The sequence below is a fragment of the Macaca thibetana genome, chromosome 6 (genome assembly GCF_024542745.1).
Source record: "Macaca thibetana thibetana isolate TM-01 chromosome 6, ASM2454274v1, whole genome shotgun sequence".
NCBI lineage: Eukaryota > Metazoa > Chordata > Mammalia > Primates > Cercopithecidae > Macaca > Macaca thibetana.
In genome coordinates this window covers 162,166,045-162,186,022 of record NC_065583.1, presented here as the reverse complement: position 1 = coordinate 162,186,022, position 19,978 = coordinate 162,166,045, and the positions used below count along the sequence as shown (strand labels likewise).

The following is a 19,978-nucleotide window of genomic DNA, read 5'->3' as shown; positions in this document are numbered from 1 at the left end:
TAATATTAATCTGCTTCACACTATAATAAGGTGAGGTTAAGATTTCTTGCTCAGGCCAGGCACAGTGGCTCATGCCTATGATCCCAACACTTTGAGAGGCTAAGGGAGGAGGACTGCTTGAGGCTGGGAGTTCGAGCCCAGCCTGAGAAGGTTAGCAAGAGCCTGTCTCTATATTTTGTTTTAAAAATTAGCCAGATGTGACCAGGCGCGGTGGCTCACACCTGTAATCCCAGCACTTTGGGAGGCCAAGGCGGGCGGATCACAAGGTCAGGAGTTCCAGACAACCTGGCCAACATGGTGAAACCCCGTCTCTACTAAAAATACAAAAATACGCTGGGCGTGGTGGCAGTCACCTGTAATCCCAGCTACTCGGGAGACTGAGGCAGGAGAATCGCTTGAAATCGGAAGGCAGAGGTTGCAGTGAGATGAGGTTGCGCCACTGCACTCTAGCCTGGGCAACAAGAGCAAAACTCTGTCTCAAGCTTTACAGTGTGCAGTGATCGCCATACTCTACTCCAGTCTGGAAAACAGAGCAAGACCCTGTCTTTTTTTTTTTTTTTTTTTTTTAAATAAAAGGCTGGACGTGATGGCTCATGCCTGTAATCCCAGCACTTTGAGAGGCTGAGGTGGGTGGATCATTTGAGGTCAGGAGTTCCAGACCAGTGTGACCAACATGGTGAAACCCCATCTCTACTAAAAATACAAAAAAATTAGCCTGGCGTGGTGGTGGGCGCCTGTAGTCCCAGCTACTCAGGAGGCTGAGGCAGGAGATCGCTTGAACCTGGGAGGCATAGGTTGCAGTGAGTTGAGATCGCACCACTGCACGCCAGCCTGGGTGACAGAGCAAGACTCCATCTCAAATAATAATAATAATAATATATAAAGATTTTTGCTTAGATTGTAATCGACTAAAATTTTGTCACTGTTAAATTGCAGTGTAGTACAGATTATATACAACTCTAGGACTGTTCAGAATCACAGCAGATTATTGCAATGAATAAAGCATTGCCTCTGTCCTTAGCTCTGTCAAATGAGCCTCTGCCAGCTTTCTTGCCACCTCCTGAATATTTTCTAAATTTTTATAAACTCATTCATATCCCATCATCTCTTATTTGATGGGCAGTGGGGTTAGGCTTAGGCAAGATGAATGACAGGGTGGTCTGGTTGGAGCAGCATTCGTCATTTAATAGGCAGCCCACACGTAATTGAATTTAGAGTGACGTTGTGCTTAAAAGGGTTTTGATGCCCATGTGCAAGACGTTTGTGTAATAGCAAGTAGTAGAAAACCTCCACAGAGTTTCTGGCTTGGATGAAAAAGAATGGGTAGAAGAATGCATTGATGTAAGTGAAATTTCCGCATTGTTTGCTCTGAACTTGCAATTTAACCTGTTTCCTGGTTTAATGTGTCTGTTATAGTGGGTTAATCTCCACCTTCTTGGAAAGAAATCTCATTTCTTTAGCTCTCATGAAATACACCATTCTACAGTTTTAGGTATTCCAACTGACATACGTGTGTTGCTATAATGGATTTGTCTTTCATTGTACTGATAATGCTTCTTTCATCTACATTTATTTTTATGGGGCCAGAACCAGGTATGTTGTTTTCTATAAATAGATTAACTTTGAAAACCTGTGACTGAGCATTGCAAATTGCATTATGTTAAAACTATATAAAATTGGTTCATCTTCTCATACGTGATTTTTTTTCCCTTAAGACAAATATGGTCTCTTTAGAAGGCCTTACCAAAGTAGTTGATCCTTCTCAGCTAACTCCTGAGTTTGATGGCTGCCTGGAATACAACCATGAAGAATGGATTGAAATCAGAGTTGCTTTTGAAGACTACATTAGCAATGCAACCCACATGCTGTCTCGGCTGGAGGAACTTCAGGACATCCTAGCTAAGAAGGAGCTGCCTCAGGATTTAGAGGGGGCTCGGAATATGATCGAGGAACATTCTCAGCTGAAGAAGAAGGTGATTAAGGCCCCCATCGAGGACCTGGATTTGGAGGGACAGAAGCTGCTTCAGAGGATACAGAGCAGTGAAAGCTTTCCCAAAAAGAACTCAGGCTCAGGCAATGCGGACCTGCAGAACCTCTTGCCCAAGGTGTCCACCATGCTGGACCGGCTGCACTCGACACGGCAGCATCTGCACCAGATGTGGCATGTGAGGAAGCTGAAGCTGGACCAGTGCTTCCAGCTGAGGCTGTTTGAACAGGATGCTGAGAAGGTAAAGACGGGGAGGCTAATGCCTCAATGGACATGGGGGAAGCCAGTGCTGGTGGGTTCGGGTGGAAGGAAAGAGAAAAGGTGGAGAATGGTAAGGCTACACTCACCGTGTGTGCTCTAAACCAGTGAGGGTCATTTCAGAAATGGCACTGAAATCTGTTTTCCAGTTTTACTTACTGCGCAATACAGTGCTGTTTTAGAAAATTTGAGTTCAAATTACTTATGCTTTGGTCTAGGATGCCTGTAAGATAGGAATGGTATTTTCACTTAAAAGAGTGAACATTTCGGCCATGCTTGGTGGCTCACGCCTGTAATCCCAGCCCTTTGGGAGGCCGAGGTGGGCTGATTAGCTGAGGTCAGCAGTTTGAGACCAGTCTGGCCAACATAGTGAAACCCCGTCTCTACTAAAAACACAAAGATTAGCTGGGTGTGGTGGCACGCCCCTGTAATCCCAGCTACTCAGGAGGCTGAGGCAGGAGAATCGCTTGAACCCATGAGGCAGAGGTTGCAGTGAGCCAAGATCGTGCCACTGCATTTCAGCCTGGGCGACAGAGTGAGACTCTGTCTCAAAAAAAAAAAAAAAAAAAAAAAAGTGAAAATTTCACAGGGTTATGTTATTGACAGAACACCATTCCAATCTATTGAGTATGTTTTTAAAATCAAGACGAGTAATGTGTTAAAAATAACAGTTTCTGGGTAATATAGTCAGTAATGACCTCTAGTCTTATGCTTTATTCTTATGCGCCAGGCAGACCAACTGGTCAAAGTGAATCCTTATCAATTACTGGCTAATTGAATCTTAGCAATGTGAAAACTGGGCACTTATTCATAGGTATGTGTTGCAAGCCATGAACATGGGTGAATTAATCATTGAGTTTTATTTGAGCTCACTGAATTTTATATTACATGGACAGGAGAATATTTTGTAAAGTAAAAATCCACGTTAGAATTCTTGGATGTGAAAGGACTTTTCGAAAGGTGACAATCCGGTGTTTTTGTTACCAAAGCTTTTAACATATCTGCCAGTGTTCTTTTGTTTTAAGTAGCACCTTGTCTAAGACGCTGGAATACCTTCCTTTCAATTACTAGAAAAACAGGCTACTGTCCCTGGGATTCTGGTTCAAGTCATGGTAGCAATGCTAATTGATGACAGTCATCTATATTTTCTTAAATGTTTTCATTTGCAAATGTCTTAATTGACATCCTTGTCCAGGTAACATCTGTATTGTACCTTAAGGGAGATGCTATTGTTAGTTTTTCCTGCCTGTTTTATTTTTACAGTAAATTTTATAGGTTTGTAATCTGCACAGGTGTCTATGTACTTCTTGATTAAACAGTGTCATCTTTTAGTCATTGATATTTCTGTCAGTAACCTGTGGGCACAGCAGAACCCATCCAAAGACCCATAAGTTCCTAATTTCACCCTAACAGGTCTTTAATTGAAGCTCATGGTGGCAAATTAAGTAGTTCAGCGTGGCAGGGAGACAGGACCGGGAGTCATAGGATCAGAGTTTTTAATTAGCCCAGGGGATTAGAGTAACTCTCTTTACTTATCTGCTTCTTAATTCCTTCTCTGTAAGAGGAACACATCAGATAAGATTTTCTGGTAGGTCCTGCAAGTTCAGAACTGCTGACTTGTTCTCGGAAGTAAAGACTCTTCTGAGAGAGTCAGACAGCACTTGAAGTTGTCCAGGGAAGGAAGTTGCCCTTTCTTGGTACTGCGCCATCTATGGGCCTGTGCAGCAGTTTCTCTTTCTGGAGTGATTCCAGGTTGTCTTTTTCCTTCCGGTAGATGTTTGACTGGATCACACACAACAAAGGCCTGTTTCTAAACAGCTACACGGAGATTGGGACCAGCCACCCTCATGCCATGGAGCTCCAGACGCAGCACAATCACTTCGCCATGAACTGTATGGTAAGACACTCGGAACAGCTGGACCCTGCCACGTGACAGTGTTCTAGCAAATGGGAGGCATTTGGCAGATGCTGGGCTGGGCTCTCAAGGGGCCCTCAGAGTGGCTGTTGATTGTAGCAGCTGACCTTCACATGCAGGGTGTTCCCTAGGGTTCCATTGTCTCAGTATCCCACATTTTAAGTTTTAAACAAAAATGAAAACAAGCAAACAGATGAACCAGTGAAACTTGAACCAATGACTTGGCTAGTTCACCACAGACACTTCGGATGCCGGCTCCTGTGCCCCGCCTCATAGGAGCCCATGGGGGCCCCAGCAAAGCTGCTGGGAGGCACAATGGGTCCCACGGACGGAGCGCTGTCAGTTTGCTGGCTGCTGTTACCCACTGCTGACCTCAGGGCACTCGCTAGTTCTGAGGCATGAGATTTCCTTCCGAGCTGAGCTGGAGTACTGGGGTCTGGCCCTTAGCCTTCCCTGGGATCCCCTGGCCCTCTTTAAGGTTGTTGCGTCTGCTACTCTTGGCTGTCGTGACTCCATCAGGATCTTAGAGGCCAGATAGGGGGCGACTGTAGGACTACATCACAGAAACCAAAACCAAACCAAAACACTGAATTTTGAGTAGCACTTCTGTTACAGTTTTATAGTTAATATTACTAAAACTGTATGTTCTATAGGACATTTGCTTGATTCTGTAGTCTGTGAAGCTTCTAGAAATTTCCTCTTCAGGGACAAAGAGTTTTGGTTTGGACTTTAAGCCAGCCTTGTGAGGATTATCCACTCTTAAACCTTGTAACGTTTGTTGTAGAGCATTAAAGCAATATGAACCAGCCTGGGCAACACAGCAAGACCCCATCTCTAAAAATAAAATAAAATAAAAATAAAAAATTAGCCAGGTGTGGTGGTGCACGCCTGTAGTCCCAGCTATTTAGGAGGCTGAGGCTGGAGGATCACTTGAGCCCAGGAGTTGCAGGCAACAGTGAGTTATGATCACGCCACTGCATTCCAGCTTGGGTGACAGAGCAAGACCTTGTCTCAAAAACAAAAATACAAATAAAGTAATATGAAGACAGGGTTTTTGTTTAAGTTAATTCAGTAAGATGCCATTTAATTAAAATATAGTCAACTAGGTGCTATAATTTAGGTAGTTTCAAAGATAAGATTTTACAGTATAATTTTTAGCAATAAATGCCGCCAGAAAGTTTTACATCTGTTCTAGAATTTAAAGTAAGAGAATTTCTGGTTTGAATCATCAAACCTGGGCATAGATAAAAATTTCTTTGTAAAAAATTGCTGTCAGTTTTTTTAGAATTTTCTGAAACTTTTGGCAAGAGACCATTCAGTCATGCCACATACTTTAAAAACTAGAAATACTAAAATATGTGCTAGAAATGAACAGAAAAATATATTCTCTCTTCCCCCTTTCTTCACCTTTATTAGTGGCAGATTTAGGACTCAAGGGAGTGGGAACCATAGTGTAGAAGACAGGAAAATGGGTTGCGGACGTAGAGGCTTTTAATTCTGAGTTTCTTATTTGCCGTGTGACCTTGGGAAGGCTGTTTAACCTCTTTGAGCCTTAGTTTCCTAGTCTGTAAACTGGGGGTAATACCTGCCTTCCATGGTGTTACATGTATAGGTAAAATACAAAACATATTGCTTGACACGGAGTAAGTACTGTATAAATGTTAATTCTTACCAGTGATGTTATCAATATAATTAAAGATGCACTTAAAGCAGGTGAGAAACTTAAAAGTATGAGTTACAGCTATTTTTGGGGGGGGAGTTTGAGTATATTTTCTAATTTTCTACAATATATTTCTGTTACTTTTCTAAGTCAAACTTGTAATACAATGCATGTGGGTAGCTCGGTGCTGTGATGGTGACACCTGCTGAGGAGCTTTCTGGACCAGGCCTACTCCTTGTGTTGAATACCTCCACGAATCCCTAGTATCTGTGACATTTAGTAATGCAGGGCAAGGGTATTTAACCTTCAGCCCCTTCTGCTGACTGTAGTGTTTTGAATAATTTCTGACAAAATAAGGATACTAAATACCATTATGCCAAGTTAACAGCTTTTAAAGAAAGCATATTAAGGGATACCAACAATTATGCACGTTGTACTATAACAGATATTTTTAAAAACTATGATGATAAGAATGTAGGTGTAGGTACTTTTAATTTAGGGAATTTCTCATTGCCATATTTATGTCCAGGCTGTAGATTTATGTGTGCTAGAAGTGATGGAGAGATGGAAAAAGCATCATACATAGACTAGTAAAACCTGTTTTTCTATAAAAGTAATACAGGAAGCTGTAACCACCTAGATATGGGTGAGTAGGGTCAGTGGTTGTCACAACAGAGCCATCCAAAGGGACTTCTCTTCTCCAGATCCTAACAGAGCGCATCTTGTCCTTTTCCTAACAGACCTGTTGGACTGGCTTTTTCTCTTTTAAGGATATAGAGAAAGCAAAATTAGCAAATCTAGTTTCTTGTCACTTTACTAGGAGGGAGGAAAAGAGAGAAAGAATGCACTTGGGAATGGGAGGCCTTGCTTTTAATTTACCGGATACCAGTTAGAGCATTAATGCCACACGAGCCAGAGAGGTCACCTCACTGAGCATGGCTTGACTGTTGCAGCCCCTTTCTGCGACTCCAGACATGCGATGTCTGTTAGCTGATTCTAGCCTTCAGATGCAGCCCGGAGATGTAACCCTGAGGCTGGAGTCCTGTGGCTCTAATTCCAGACAGAGGCAACTCCACCAAGTTCTGGTTTGGGTCAGAAATAGAGGGAAAGGATGAATTTCAAGAAGATACAAAGAAAGAATGAACAAGTGAGTTCTTTCAGCCGCTGACTTGGGGGGACTGCAGGCAGCAAGGGACAGGAAGGAGGCTGTTGTGAGGTCCCTGTTCGAGGCAGTGGGAGATTGGCTCAGAGGGGTTGTGTGAGAAGCGAGAGAAGGGGGGAAAACGTAGAGGAGTTTGGATAGATCAGGAAATCAGACTGGGGCAACACTGAGAAGAGCCAAAGATGTAGCTACGATTTTGGGGGACCCACGGGGAGGGGTGAGGTGGTAACAGTGCACAGAAATAATAAATACATGAACAACAGCAACTTCAGCAGATTTGCTGAAGGTCTGAATCCCCACCATCCACCACGCCACACAATGTGATACTGAGCCTTAAAGAACCCTGGAGGTGGAAAGGGAAACTCCATAGTGAGAGCTTGTTCTGCAAAAAGGGTGGGTTTTAAAAATCCCTGTTTTTGAAATAAACTGATAGACTCGAAGAGAGGAATTTTGACAGAGTAGAAAAGCTTTATTTAAAATTTGAGCATAGCATTGTTGTGTTTTTACTGCAGTTCATAATCCTGAGAGAAGGTGGATCTATTTACAGAGTATTTTCTGTTGGCACCAAAAAATGACTTGGGCGTATGTAGAAAGGAGAGCTTGCTTTCACACAAATAGCCTTTGGTTGCTAGGTATATGTTTTTGGGTTTCTGGGTTCTAGTTAAAACCCAGAGCGCTGGGTCCCTCAGTTCTCCGTGACTGCCTGGCAGCAAGCTTGCCATCTGGACCCTGTTCAGTACTTGAAGCCAAGAAGTGAGTAATAGTATATTTGTGTGCACCCACTTGTGTATTTGATTGCTTTGTGCTGAACAGTTATGCCTTTCAGCTAGTTGATTTGTAATTTTACAGTTTTAAAAATAGAAATGGAAACCAATACTTCAAGTTTATGGAAATCTAGAGAGCAAATATGTATAATATTATAAAATCAGGTGATGCTCCTGGGAAAGGTGTGATTGCTGGTAGAAGCCTGTGTTTCAGCAGGTGGTATCTGGGCTTCTTAGAAGGGAGACTCTTATTTGCTCTCCCCTGAGGAGCCCTCTTTTCCTGCCCACTTTGCAGAACGTGTATGTAAATATAAACCGCATCATGTCGGTGGCCAATCGCCTGGTGGAGTCTGGCCACTATGCCTCGCAGCAGATCAGGCAGATCGCGAGTCAGCTGGAGCAGGAGTGGAAGGCATTTGCGGCAGCCCTGGATGAGCGGAGCACCTTGCTGGACATGTCCTCCATTTTCCACCAGAAGGCCGAAAAGGTCAGTGCCTCGAACCCCCAGCCCACGAGGTGGTAACCAGAATAGTTCCTCCTCCATGAATATTGGTGTGTGTGCAAACACCCCTGTGTAGCACATACTGTGAGCTCCGCATGTGGGCTCTGAAGTCACTCGGCCCTGAGTTTGAATTCCAGCTCTCTCAGTCCTTGCTGCGCAACCTTAGATAAGTGACTTAGCCTCTCTGGTTTGTTTTCTCATTTGTAAAGTAGAAATAAAAGTACCTGCTTGAGTGGACTGTTGATGTAAATGTGATGCTAGGTGCCCCACGCAGTGCCCAGCACAGTAAGCACTAAGAAGTGGCAGCTGCTCTTCTCTTCCCCTCCTCTCCTGGCTCCTTCTTTCCTCTTATTCCTTGTTGATAGTGCTTTATTACTCCAGTTGGGATGCTTTGGCAGCAAGGAACAGAACGCCTATCAGTGGTACAGACGTCAAGGGTTTACTTTTCTCACAAACTGCGAAGTTCTAAGGCATAGGCACCTCCAGCTGCACGGCTACAGAGGGGTGGTGTCTGCCGCCCTCAGGCTTGCTGGGCCTCCCCTCACAGTCGGGGCAGCACACCTCAGCTCCACGCACCAGCTCCTCCTCAGCCACAGCGCCCACCCTCCGCAGGGATGGCTGCAGCTGTCTTTGCCTGCCAGTTTATAAGGGAAGCATTTCCAGAGGCCCCGCCCCCAGCACACTTCCCCTCAGTTCCCATTGGCTAGTCTTTGGGTACACATCCATGCCTTGCTGCAAGGGGTGGGAGAAAGGGTGGATCTGGTGTTTAGCCTCCTTAGGGAGGTGCTGCCAGCAAGGGTGAGGGAGGAAAATGGCTTTTTTGGGTACACAATCGACAGTGTCTTTCATAATTACAAACTTAGCTACATGGCATCTGACTTTGGTTTCATTTGCTGACAGACGTGCTGTGTCAAAATTTCTAGTTTAAGAAGTAATGGGTAATATACGCCCCCAACACTCCCCACACCTCCACTTAAGCAAACTTGCTTAAATAAAAACTCTCTGAAAGTAGCAAAATGGAAGGGATTTGCTCATGACTCAGACTTTATTATTGGAAGGTGAGCAGCACAGTGAATACCTTTTCAAGATGGGTAAGAGGAAAACGATTGCTTAATTTAAAAAGGAAGAATATCAGTGTATCTTCCTCAGGGTTAATTTTTGGGGGAAAGACTGCATTCAGGGATTTGCATGGATGCTTCTTAAAAAGGAAATAGTATCTCTTTAATCTAGAAACAGTCTCTGTTGAAGAGTGAAAAAGTCAATAAAGGAAGATAGAGGCCCCAACTTGCCTAGAATTTTGGCAGGGCAGGCAGAATGTTGCACAAGACACTAATTAGCAGTGATCTCAACTCTAGAAACCTTTAAAGTATAAAGCAAGAGAGGAAGCTGAGTGATATATAAAGAGAAGCAAACCTTCGTAGCATCATGTAAAAGCTGAGAGTTTCAATGGTAGGATTTTTCTATTTTCTAACTTTATGCATTTGACTAATTTTGTGATAAAAGATAGACAGAAGCCCACACACAAAAACAACTTTTTAAAGTAACAGGAACTCCTTCAGCATAAATAGAACCATCATCATGACCCAGTAGCCATCTCCGATCCTTATCGTAGTACAAAGTAGCAACACACTTGATCATTTGGCAGTAAGATGATATGAATGAATTTGAAGCAGGACAAGCTGCGTGGGTGAATGTTAGATAGGCTGAAGCGTAACACAGAGAACATCTTTCATAAACATGACGGGATTCAGAAATGTAAATAAACCCAGAGATTAATTGCTGCTGTGACCTGCCTAAAAATAATCTGGAAACATGGGTTCCATGGGGCATTTTCCTTCCAGTGTTTTATTATAAAAATTTTTAAACATACAGCAAAATTGAAAGCCTGGGGTATTCTCATCTGGATAAAATGAAAGACTGTAATTTGTGGATTTGAAGGAAATGAAACTAGGCGAACACATTATTGAACAGAATTTTATAGGACGCTGCATAAACCGGAAGGGAGCCTGAAGTCTCAGTGCATATAAGGTGGCCAGAAAAGAAGCCAGATTTGAGCAAAGGGACAGTAATCTAATGAAGAAGGGGCCCAGCGTGTATTCCAGACCTTAACGAAGCAACAAGGCCTGCACGTAGACAGCTGAAATGCACAGATGGGAGATTAGGACGTCTTCAGAAAGACGGTCCTTACTTGCAAGTAAAAATGAATTGTGTCTCATCCCCCCCCACTGAAGAAAAGTAAGATCCTTGAAATTCTGATGCTCATCACTAAAGTGGTTTTCTTTTCCCAACAGAGCAATCCCGAGTGTAGGTCAATGTTGTTCCCTCATTTTAAATGGTTTGCCTTCTAGTTATGCTCAAGCTGTTTCCATAAACTCGGTCTGGAAAGGACCAGAAACTTGGACATCCTAAGTAGGTTTCCATCATAGTCATCTCTTTGAATCACATCCAGAGTGTTCATGTGGAATTTAAATCTGATTAGGGGGACATAAGGCTCAAATTTGTGACCCCATGGTTAATGAGCTTACTAATGGCAGCCGCCTTCTCTGTAAGGATTACATCTCTTAGCTGCACCGTCCAGCCCTGCCCTCTCTCTCCATGGGTGTTCTTATGCTAGCGTTTGCTGTGGCTTTATAAACATAACTCTGAAGTTAAAGCTAGATGAGACTGATTCATAGATGGTATAACTTCCATAGATGTGTCAGCCAGTGTGTCTTGTGTCCTCATCTCCAGTGAAGGTGTGGGATCACGGTATCCGTTCACAAACATGTGGACACACAACCACAGTGTTAATGTTGTTACTGGTAGATGTTGCGTAGGCGCTCCAGCCTTCGCTTGTCTTGGTCATGTGCTATATCCACAGCACAGACCCTTTATACTAAGAAGCTTTCACAGCAAATACCATTAGAATTACATTTTTATAAAACAAAATGACTTGATTTTGCTATAGCTTAAAATCTCCTTTTACGGTGACCTCAGGCTGCACTGCCCATTGTGATGGCTTGTCACCATGTGTGGCTGTTGAAGCTACTCAGAGTTAAATAATAAGAGGATAAAATCATTTTAAAAATAGAATTAAAATAATAGTTGCTTATTCACCATATTGGGAGCAACACGTGGCCAGTGGCTACTGTACTTGGCAGCACAGCTACACATTTGTGTCTGCTCGGGTAGTGCTTGTAGAGGCTTACCTATGGAGTGAACCGCACGTCTGCTGAACACTTTAATTCATCTATGACTTTAGGCCTTCTGTGCTTGGATAATACTGAAAATAAAGTAACAGTGTTTGTATAGTTCTTTAATTTTTAGAGAGCTCTTTAACATGAAATCTCATTTCATCCTTCAGTCAGCCCAGTGGAGTAGATGGGACTGTAATATTACTGTCCTGATAATCCGAATGGGGAGTGATTTGGCCATGTTTCCAAAGCTAGAACTTTCGCTGAGGTCTATGGCTGGGTCTTTCAGTTCCTAACATAATAACAAACAATTTCACACTTGCATTAATATTCTTATAAAAGTTCAGTTCCCATAAATATTTTTAGAATTAACATTTATTATAAACATGACATAGACGCAAGTTCTAAATCTAAGAAATTTCCGTCCCTGTGTCTCCTAAGTCCGGCTTAGTGCCTGTGCTCAGCTGAGGCTCCGTCAAGAGGTGGCGGGGATGAGAGGTGGATGGGAGTGCAGTTCACTAGCTTCGAGGATCCCAGCTCTGGTTGGTGGGACCCAGAACAGGCAGAAGAAATGAGCGGCTCCCGGATCGCAGGCCCCCTCTGAGCAGACGGAGAGTAGTAGAGTAAATGCTTAGGAAAAGCAATCTGTTAATTATTTATCCAAGTTCTCCTCTTAAAGCTGTGTATATGAATCACTGTTCCCTCCTCTGCTTGCCTCTGTTTTGCAAACTGGGTGATCCAGGCTTCCTTCATCGTTTATTCAGCAACACTTTCTTAATACCACCATTCTGCTCAGCTTCAGGATCCCCAGATCTGAAGTAGGCTCCTGATCTGAATTGACAGAGCAACATTTCATTCTCTCACACTCTCCGACCTTCACCCCCAGTCCACCAGATGCTTTGTATTCACATATTTTGATTTACGGAGCACTTAAAGCATCAGATACTAAGCCAGCTGCTCTGATCTCATTAGACTGCAGTAGATACCTTCTGTCCTTCTCACCTCCTAAGTGTCAGGCTCTGTGCTAGACATGTTCCCCCAGCGTTGCAGTCCCGACCTGGGTTTCCCAGGATGGTAGCAGGTATGTGTTTATGTGTGTATCAGAGGGAGGGAAGTGCCAGGTGCCCCCTCGTATATCATTACCATATTAGAAGCTTTTCTATAAGGTTCTGTTATGAAGGTACCTGTTGAATTTTGACACCAAACTTGATCTCAGGATGCTTCTTCTTCTTCGTGGAATGCCTGTTGACACCCTGTTCCCTGTTCCATGAATCTCTGAATGGGGATTGTTGTGCTGGTGCTGTTGGTTTCAGACCCTCTGGGCATTCAGCCTTTCAGAAAACAATCCGGCCTAGAGCTTGCTCTGTGGAGTTTAGGGTTGTGTCTTAGAAATAAAGAACAGAGAAATGATGCTGTGCAAAACCCTCTGTAAAACCATGGCTAGGATTATTTCTTTTCTTTTCTTCTCTTCTCTTCTCTTTTTATGAGACACAGTCTCGCTCTGTCGCCCAGACTGGAGTGCAGTAGCGCCGTCTCTGCTCACTGTAAGCTCCGCCTCCTGGGTTCACGCCATTCTCCTGCCTCAGCCTCCCGAGTAGCTGGGACTACAGGAGCCCACCACCTCGCCAGGCTAATTTTTTGTATTTTTAGTAGAGACGGGATTTCATTGTGTTAGCCAGGATGGTCTCAATCTCCTGACCTCATGATCCGCCTGCCTCGGCCTCCTGAAGTGCTGGGATTACAGGCGTGAGCCACCGCGCCTGGCCTTGCTAGGATTATTTCTATCACTGGGCTGTTACTAACCCAGAAAAAGGGCAGAATCCTTTGTCCACAAGGTTTTCGTGTAACACACCATCCTTCCCTGGATGTATTTTTTCAGAGAAGTATAATCAGTGCCCTCTCAGGATACTTTAAGAAATTATAAGTTAGTTCTAATTACAGGAATATGTAAAACTTCTTGAATGTTTTTTTCTTTATTGGTTGTTGCTTCAAAAATTGGAGTCGAATATACTGTAGTGATTTTGATACAGTGATATGTTAGTCTGAGGCTTCTGTTCATTAAATTGTGAAGTATTATATAACTGAAATGTGTTTCCACCGTGTTCTGTCAGAAGTGTTTTGATCTTAAGAACATGTTGCAACTCCTCTTGGTTTTGGATGTTCTGCAGTGGCCATTGTCCCGGAGCACTTAATTGCTGACTTAGACCTGATGATTTATTAATGACGATGGTTAGCCTCAATCAATTTGTGTTTGAAAAACACAATAATTTAATAATTGGTATTAAATGCAATAAGGGAAGATGATAGAGAGAAATAGAGCTCAGAAATAGTGACAGTCATCTGACCTGACCAAATTGACATTTATGGAACATGCCACCCAAGAAATACTCACTTGACACTAATGCCATATGAATTGGCCTCAAGCCCTAAGGTCTGCATAGATATTTTTCTGCACTCAATAATAAAAGGATTTTCATCAACAGTTATTATTTGGTTGACTTGTCTATTTTAATGTCCTAAAAATGAACTGAGAGTTTGTTCTTACTATATTTTAAGGGAATTATAGCACATTTCTTTTCTGGCCAGTCGAGTATTGCATTTCAAATAGTCATGCTCTGCATTCCCTGCTAAGTAAATAGATGTGTGAGGAACAGGAGTAAAGAGGTTAAAACCAAGGGAAATGTGTTGATGGCTGTTTGGCTTAATTGAATTAGCTTTTTTAACTGGGCCTTCTGCACTTGCCTTTCACTCTTAACTGTGATGGATTTTGATAGGATCTCCCTAGGAAATTTGGCAGTGATTTCTCAGCCATTGATGCATCCCGAAGATGGATGGCAGTGGAGGAGATTGAGCCAGGATTGGGATGGCAGCCGCAGGACCATTGATGGGTCCTGGAGATGGAGGGTGGCAGTGGAGGAGATTGAGCCAGGATTGGGATGGCAGCCGCAGGACTGTTGATGATCCTGGAGTTGGAGGGTGGCAGTGGAGGAGATTGAGCCAGGATTGGGATGGCAGCCGCAGGACTGTTGATGATCCTGGAGTTGGAGGGTGGCAGTGGAGGAGATTGAGGCAGGATTGGGATGGCAGCCGGAGGACTGTTGATGATCCTGGAGGTGGAGGGTGGCAGTGGAGGTGATTGAGCCAGGATTGGGATGGCAGCCGCAGCGCTGTTTGCATGGCTCAGGCTTTTCTCGTTTCCGTGCAAATTGGGAAGGATGGGAATGATGCCTCTGCCTCCTTAGGCCTTTCCTAAGATTCACAGAGAAGTTCAGGCCCTTTTTTCTTGGTCTCCTTTTAATTCTGGTGTCAATTTCCTTTTGAAACAGTAGCGGAATGGACTGGCTGCTCTTCCTTATTTCAGATAAATTATTTTTAGATATCTGGAACTTTTTCATTACATCTCAGTGTAAAAGGAACAGAGTAAGACTGAAAAGTAGCTGCAAAGAGAAGGAGCATCCTGCTGTTGAACCGTAGTTAAGGGGTACGTGGGAGAGTCATCTTTCTGTCCTCCCTTGCTTAGGAGTACAGGGCAGTTGGAAACGTGGATTCAAAGGTGGATTGGGAAAATTTAGCAGAAAGCCCAAAACAGGGCTGCATTGTTCCAGGGGCACACCCAGACCTGGGCAGCAGTTAGTTGAGGCATTCATCTGAAATGCGGATTCCTGGGACTCGCCCCAGTCCTGCTGAAACCCACTCTGGGAATGGAGTCCAGCAGTCTCATGTGAGTTGAGGATGCCATTTGAGATGGAAAGTCAACCATGTTACATTCTTAGGATCTCCGTCAACTCCCCTAGTTTTCAAAACCATGTTAAAAAATGTCCGCTTTTCAATATAAATTGTCATTGATAGAAATAATCTTCTTTTTAACCTTCCAAGTATATGAGCAACGTGGATTCATGGTGTAAAGCTTGCGGTGAGGTAGACCTTCCCTCAGAGCTGCAGGACCTAGAAGATGCCATTCATCACCACCAGGGAATATATGAACATATCACTCTTGCTTACTCTGAGGTAAGTGGTCAATTTTACTTACATTGCAAGGCAACATCATTTTTGCATCATAGTACACCAGAAGCTAGAAAAAAAAAAAGTTTTGGGTAGCCCAGAAAAAGCTTACAGATTTTGAGTTAGACTGCAGTTTAATTGTTTAGCATTTGAACCCCTGTGTGTGTGGGGTGGGGTGGGGCGCTAGGGGACCAGAATGGTGTGCAGGCAGTAGCCTTTCCAACAACGCACTTATATGCTCATCTGCTACAGTGAAGAAAAGCCTATTCTTTTTTTCTACATGTGTTTAAGAAATGTGTATTTTGTGTGCTCTTCCGTCTAGTCAAACTCAGTTTAATCTTCCCAAATAAAACCTTTTAGAGAAGATGGTCTGGATTGCAAGGAACACATCTGTCTATTTTAAGAACTCTAAGTGTAGGATTTTCTTTATTACTTTAGGGTATATTACATTATTTACTTAATGAATCCCTGTTTTATTTTCTGCCACCTTCTATGCCAGACTGTGTTGTAAGGACTTTATGTAACGACTGACTTAATGCTCACATACTGTATCTGTCCCTGCTGTTACAAATGAAGAAAATGAGTCACGGAGATAAATGACTGTGCCAGGTCAGCAGCTGGTGGAACAGGGTATGAGCCCAGGCAGGCAGGCTCCATGTTCTCAGTCACCACCCTCTGCCGCCTCTGTGCCAGACCACGTGGTAGCTGCTTGATGACGCAACTTTAGATGGGTTGACGAGTACCACCCTTGCCCATGCCTTGTTTATCTGGCCCTTGAGACCATCCTGCCTTCGTGATAATAGTTACGTTCCCGGAGGTGAAAGCGAGGGGCGTAGAGAGGAATTGTGTGTGCTTGCTTTTCTGTAAGGTTTTCTCCCTAAGAAGCATCTATATCTACAATGTTCTATGTTAATATGAAAGATTATCGTAAGGCTTCTGTAAGAGTTTCAAAGCACCTGGAAGACTGCTGGGCAGTGTAGATGTTTAATAAATGCTGTCTGTGTTTAAATCTAAATCTTGATCCAAACACATCCAAACTTGTCAAAGTTGTTGGGAGGAAACTGGCTATTTGCATTTCATTCTGACATTTCCTGTTGTGCTTCACTGCCCAACTGTCACTCTCATGTCCTTGGGCCTGGCTCTGTTGACGTCCTAGTGTCCATGAGCGAATTAAATGGATGCGTGATTTGCTGCTACAGTTTTGTATCTCATAAAGATGTTTTGGTCAATGATGAACTGCAAATAAGAGAGTGGTCCTGTAAGATTATAATACTGTATTTTACTGTACTTTTTCTATGTTTAGACACATACATACTTAGCATTGTGGTACAGTTGCCTACAGTATTCAGTACAGTAACATGCTGTCCACGTTTGTAGCCTAGAGCAGTGGGCTGCTCCAGATAGCCTAGGTGTGCAGTAGGCTGCATCGTCTAGCTTTGTGAAAGTCCACATTGTGATGTTCACATAAGGACGAAATTGCCTAGTGATTCGTTTCTCAAAATGTGTCCCTGATACCACGTGATATCTCACCGTATATTTGCTTCAGAATCTGGGTAGGTCTTCTCTTTCCCGTGGCAGTTGATGTTTGTTTGTTTCTCTAGCCACCTTTGCCTAATAAGATTCAGTTTTTTTCAAGCAGCATTTCATGTTGCCTATGGAATTTAAAAAGTCAGCTCTGTATTTTTGCTTAGTTTTGCACAAATGTTTCTTAACTAATTTGGTTGCCTAGTCTGTTAGAAACTATTTAAGTAAGTGATAGCCTTTTCTATAGTAAAACTGAAAATTGAACACATTTATAATTTTTTTAATCACATTGGCTCATGAGGATTATGTCACTTCTAAAAACCATCAAGTTCTTTCCCCTGATGTGCCATCTCTATGCATTGTCTAATTTTGACCTGTAACACAGAAAGCAAATGACCCTGTTACTCACACGTGTAATGAGGCCTTCACTCATCTGCTTATGTGAATCTCTTGCTTTGGAGCTGTTCTTTGAATGCAGTGGTGGGCTTGCAGCCAGCTGTCTGCATGCCCTTGCCCTTGCCAGACCAAGATGGGATTGAATAGCCTTCATTCACAAGATGATTGGCAGGCCCTGGGAGTACGGTCTTTGTGCATAACTTAAATCAGAATCACTTTGACCCAGCCAGTGTCATCCTCTAGCCAAGCTGGCTCTTTCAGTCTGCTTGTTGCTCTTGGCAGTTTTCTTTAAGTACAGCATCTCCTAATTGTTACCAGTGCATTCTGTAAAAATGGGGCATCTTGACACAGGAACTTATATTTACCTGTGGTGTAGTTTTATTTGATTTACATTGGTACTAGTATCTCAAAATAATTTGACAGGAAGTAAACAGCCTCTCAAACTGAGGTCTTAGATGGAATTTTAGCCTAAGAACATGTTTGCAACTGAGCTATAAACTCAAGGAGACAGTAATTTGAACTGGATGAACCGAAAGGATTTTCAGTAGAACAGAATGAATTATTTTGCCTCTTAAATTATTTACATTTTGAAATAGTTTCAGGGCTACAGGAAAGTGGTCGAATAGCACAGAGAACTCCTACATTGCCTCCACCCAGATTTTCCAAGTTTTAGAATTTCGCCACATTGCTCCACCCTCTCTCCCCACTGCTTCTCTCTCCAGTCACCTAAGCACCATTGATACAACATGACCATCCTATCCACAGACCCTGATCCTCTTTCCCCAAGTGTTCCAACGATGCCCCTTTCTCTTTCCTGGTCTCGGACACTGTCCAGCAATGTGCGCTACATTTAATCGCCATGTCTTACCAATCCGTCTCCTTTAAAATGGAACATTCTTTAGTCCTTCTCTGCCTTTATGTCTTTGGCATACTTAAAGAGTACAGGCCTTTCATTCTTTAGATGGCCCTCTATTTCTGGTTGCCCCCAGTTCTCGTGGGCTGACTCAGGCTGTGCCTTTTTGGCAGTGCATGTCCTTCTCTGGGTGTCATTGCAGTAGACACGGGATACTGACCTCTCCAGCTATGAGTAGTGTTCATCTTGGCCACTTGGTCAGATTGGTGTCTGCAGGGTTTCTCCAATGCACAGTCACCATTTAAAAAATTAGTCTTCGCTGCACATTTTGTGGGCAGCTACTCTAATAGAATACCAGTCTCTGTTCCTCATCAGACTTCTCATAGCCATAGTTTCCACTGAGGATTTCTGCCCATAGCAGCTACCACTGTGATGATGATCACCTATTTCCATTATTCCTTCTGTATTTATTAGGTGGCTTTCTACCGTAAGAATGAGCTGTATTTCCTTTCTCTCTTGTTTGTTTCTATCAGTATGAATTTATGAAATCTTCCTATATCAGTCGGTTATAATTTGATACTCTGTTTTGATTCCTAAATTGTTTAGACTTGGCCAGCAGGAGCTTCTTTCTTTGTCTTTTTGATCATCCTTATTGTCCTTTGAGCACTTGTTCCTGGCTATTTTGTACTTTCCCTGCCTACCCTGGGATCACTCGTCTCACTAAGTGGGGTGGTTCCTTATAGTATTGTATGGTCTTTAGAATTTTAAAGACCTGGGTTCTCAGAGTTTTGTTTGTTTGTGAGGTGTCACTACTTCTGGGCCCTCTTAGCAGACAGAGTTAGGAAACATATGAATGCCATCCATTCACCTATCTATGCATCCATCTATCCACCTAACCACCCATTATTCATCCACCCAGCCACCCATCCGTCTACCCAATCACCCAGCTACCCATCCATTCATCCACCTATATCCATCCTTCCATCCATCCATCCATCCATCCATCCATCCATCCATCCACACACCCAGCCACCCATTCTTCTGTCCATCCATCCATCCATTCATTCACCCATCCATTCTTCCATCCAACCATCCATCCTTCCATTTATCCAATCACCCATCCATTCTTCAATCCAACCAATTACCTAACCACCCATCCCTCCCTCTATCCATCTACCCTCCCAACCCCCATCCATTTATCCATCCATCCACCTAATCACCCAACCACCCATTCATCTGTCCATTTATCCAATCATTCATTCATTAGTGCATGCATTCATCCAGCCAATCACCCAACCATCCACCCAACCACCCATTCATCATCCATCCATCATCCATCCTCCTAATCACCCAACCACCCATTCATCTGTCCATTTATCCAATCATTCATTCATTAGTGCATGCATTCATCCAGCCAGTCACCCAACCATCCACCCAACCACCCATTCATCATCCATCCATCATCCATCCTCCTAATCACCCAACCACCCATTCATCTATCCATCCATCCATCCATCCATCCATCCATCCATCCATCCAGTTACCCATCCATTCATCTATCCAACCACCCAACCACCCATCCATCCATCCATCCATCCACCCACCCACCTACATTCATCAATCTACCCATATCCATCCATCTGCCGTATCACTCAATTGCCCATCCGTTCACCCAGTCACCCAACCACCCATCCACATCTGTCTAGTCCATCTGTCCATCTACCCAATCACCCAACCACCTATCCATACACCCAGTCACCCAACTGTCCATCTGTCCACCCC

General features: G+C 43.4%; 1 protein-coding gene across 1 annotated transcript in view; it reads left to right on the top strand.

Annotated features, from left to right (window-relative positions):
- Positions 1–19,978, top strand: part of TRIO (trio Rho guanine nucleotide exchange factor) — a 368,268-nt gene that overhangs the window by 146,468 nt on the left and 201,822 nt on the right. Inside the window, 4 exon segments of the mRNA XM_050794763.1 lie at positions 1,716–2,228; positions 4,020–4,142; positions 8,042–8,233; positions 15,298–15,429. Coding sequence (XP_050650720.1) covers positions 1,716–2,228; positions 4,020–4,142; positions 8,042–8,233; positions 15,298–15,429 — 960 coding nt within the window.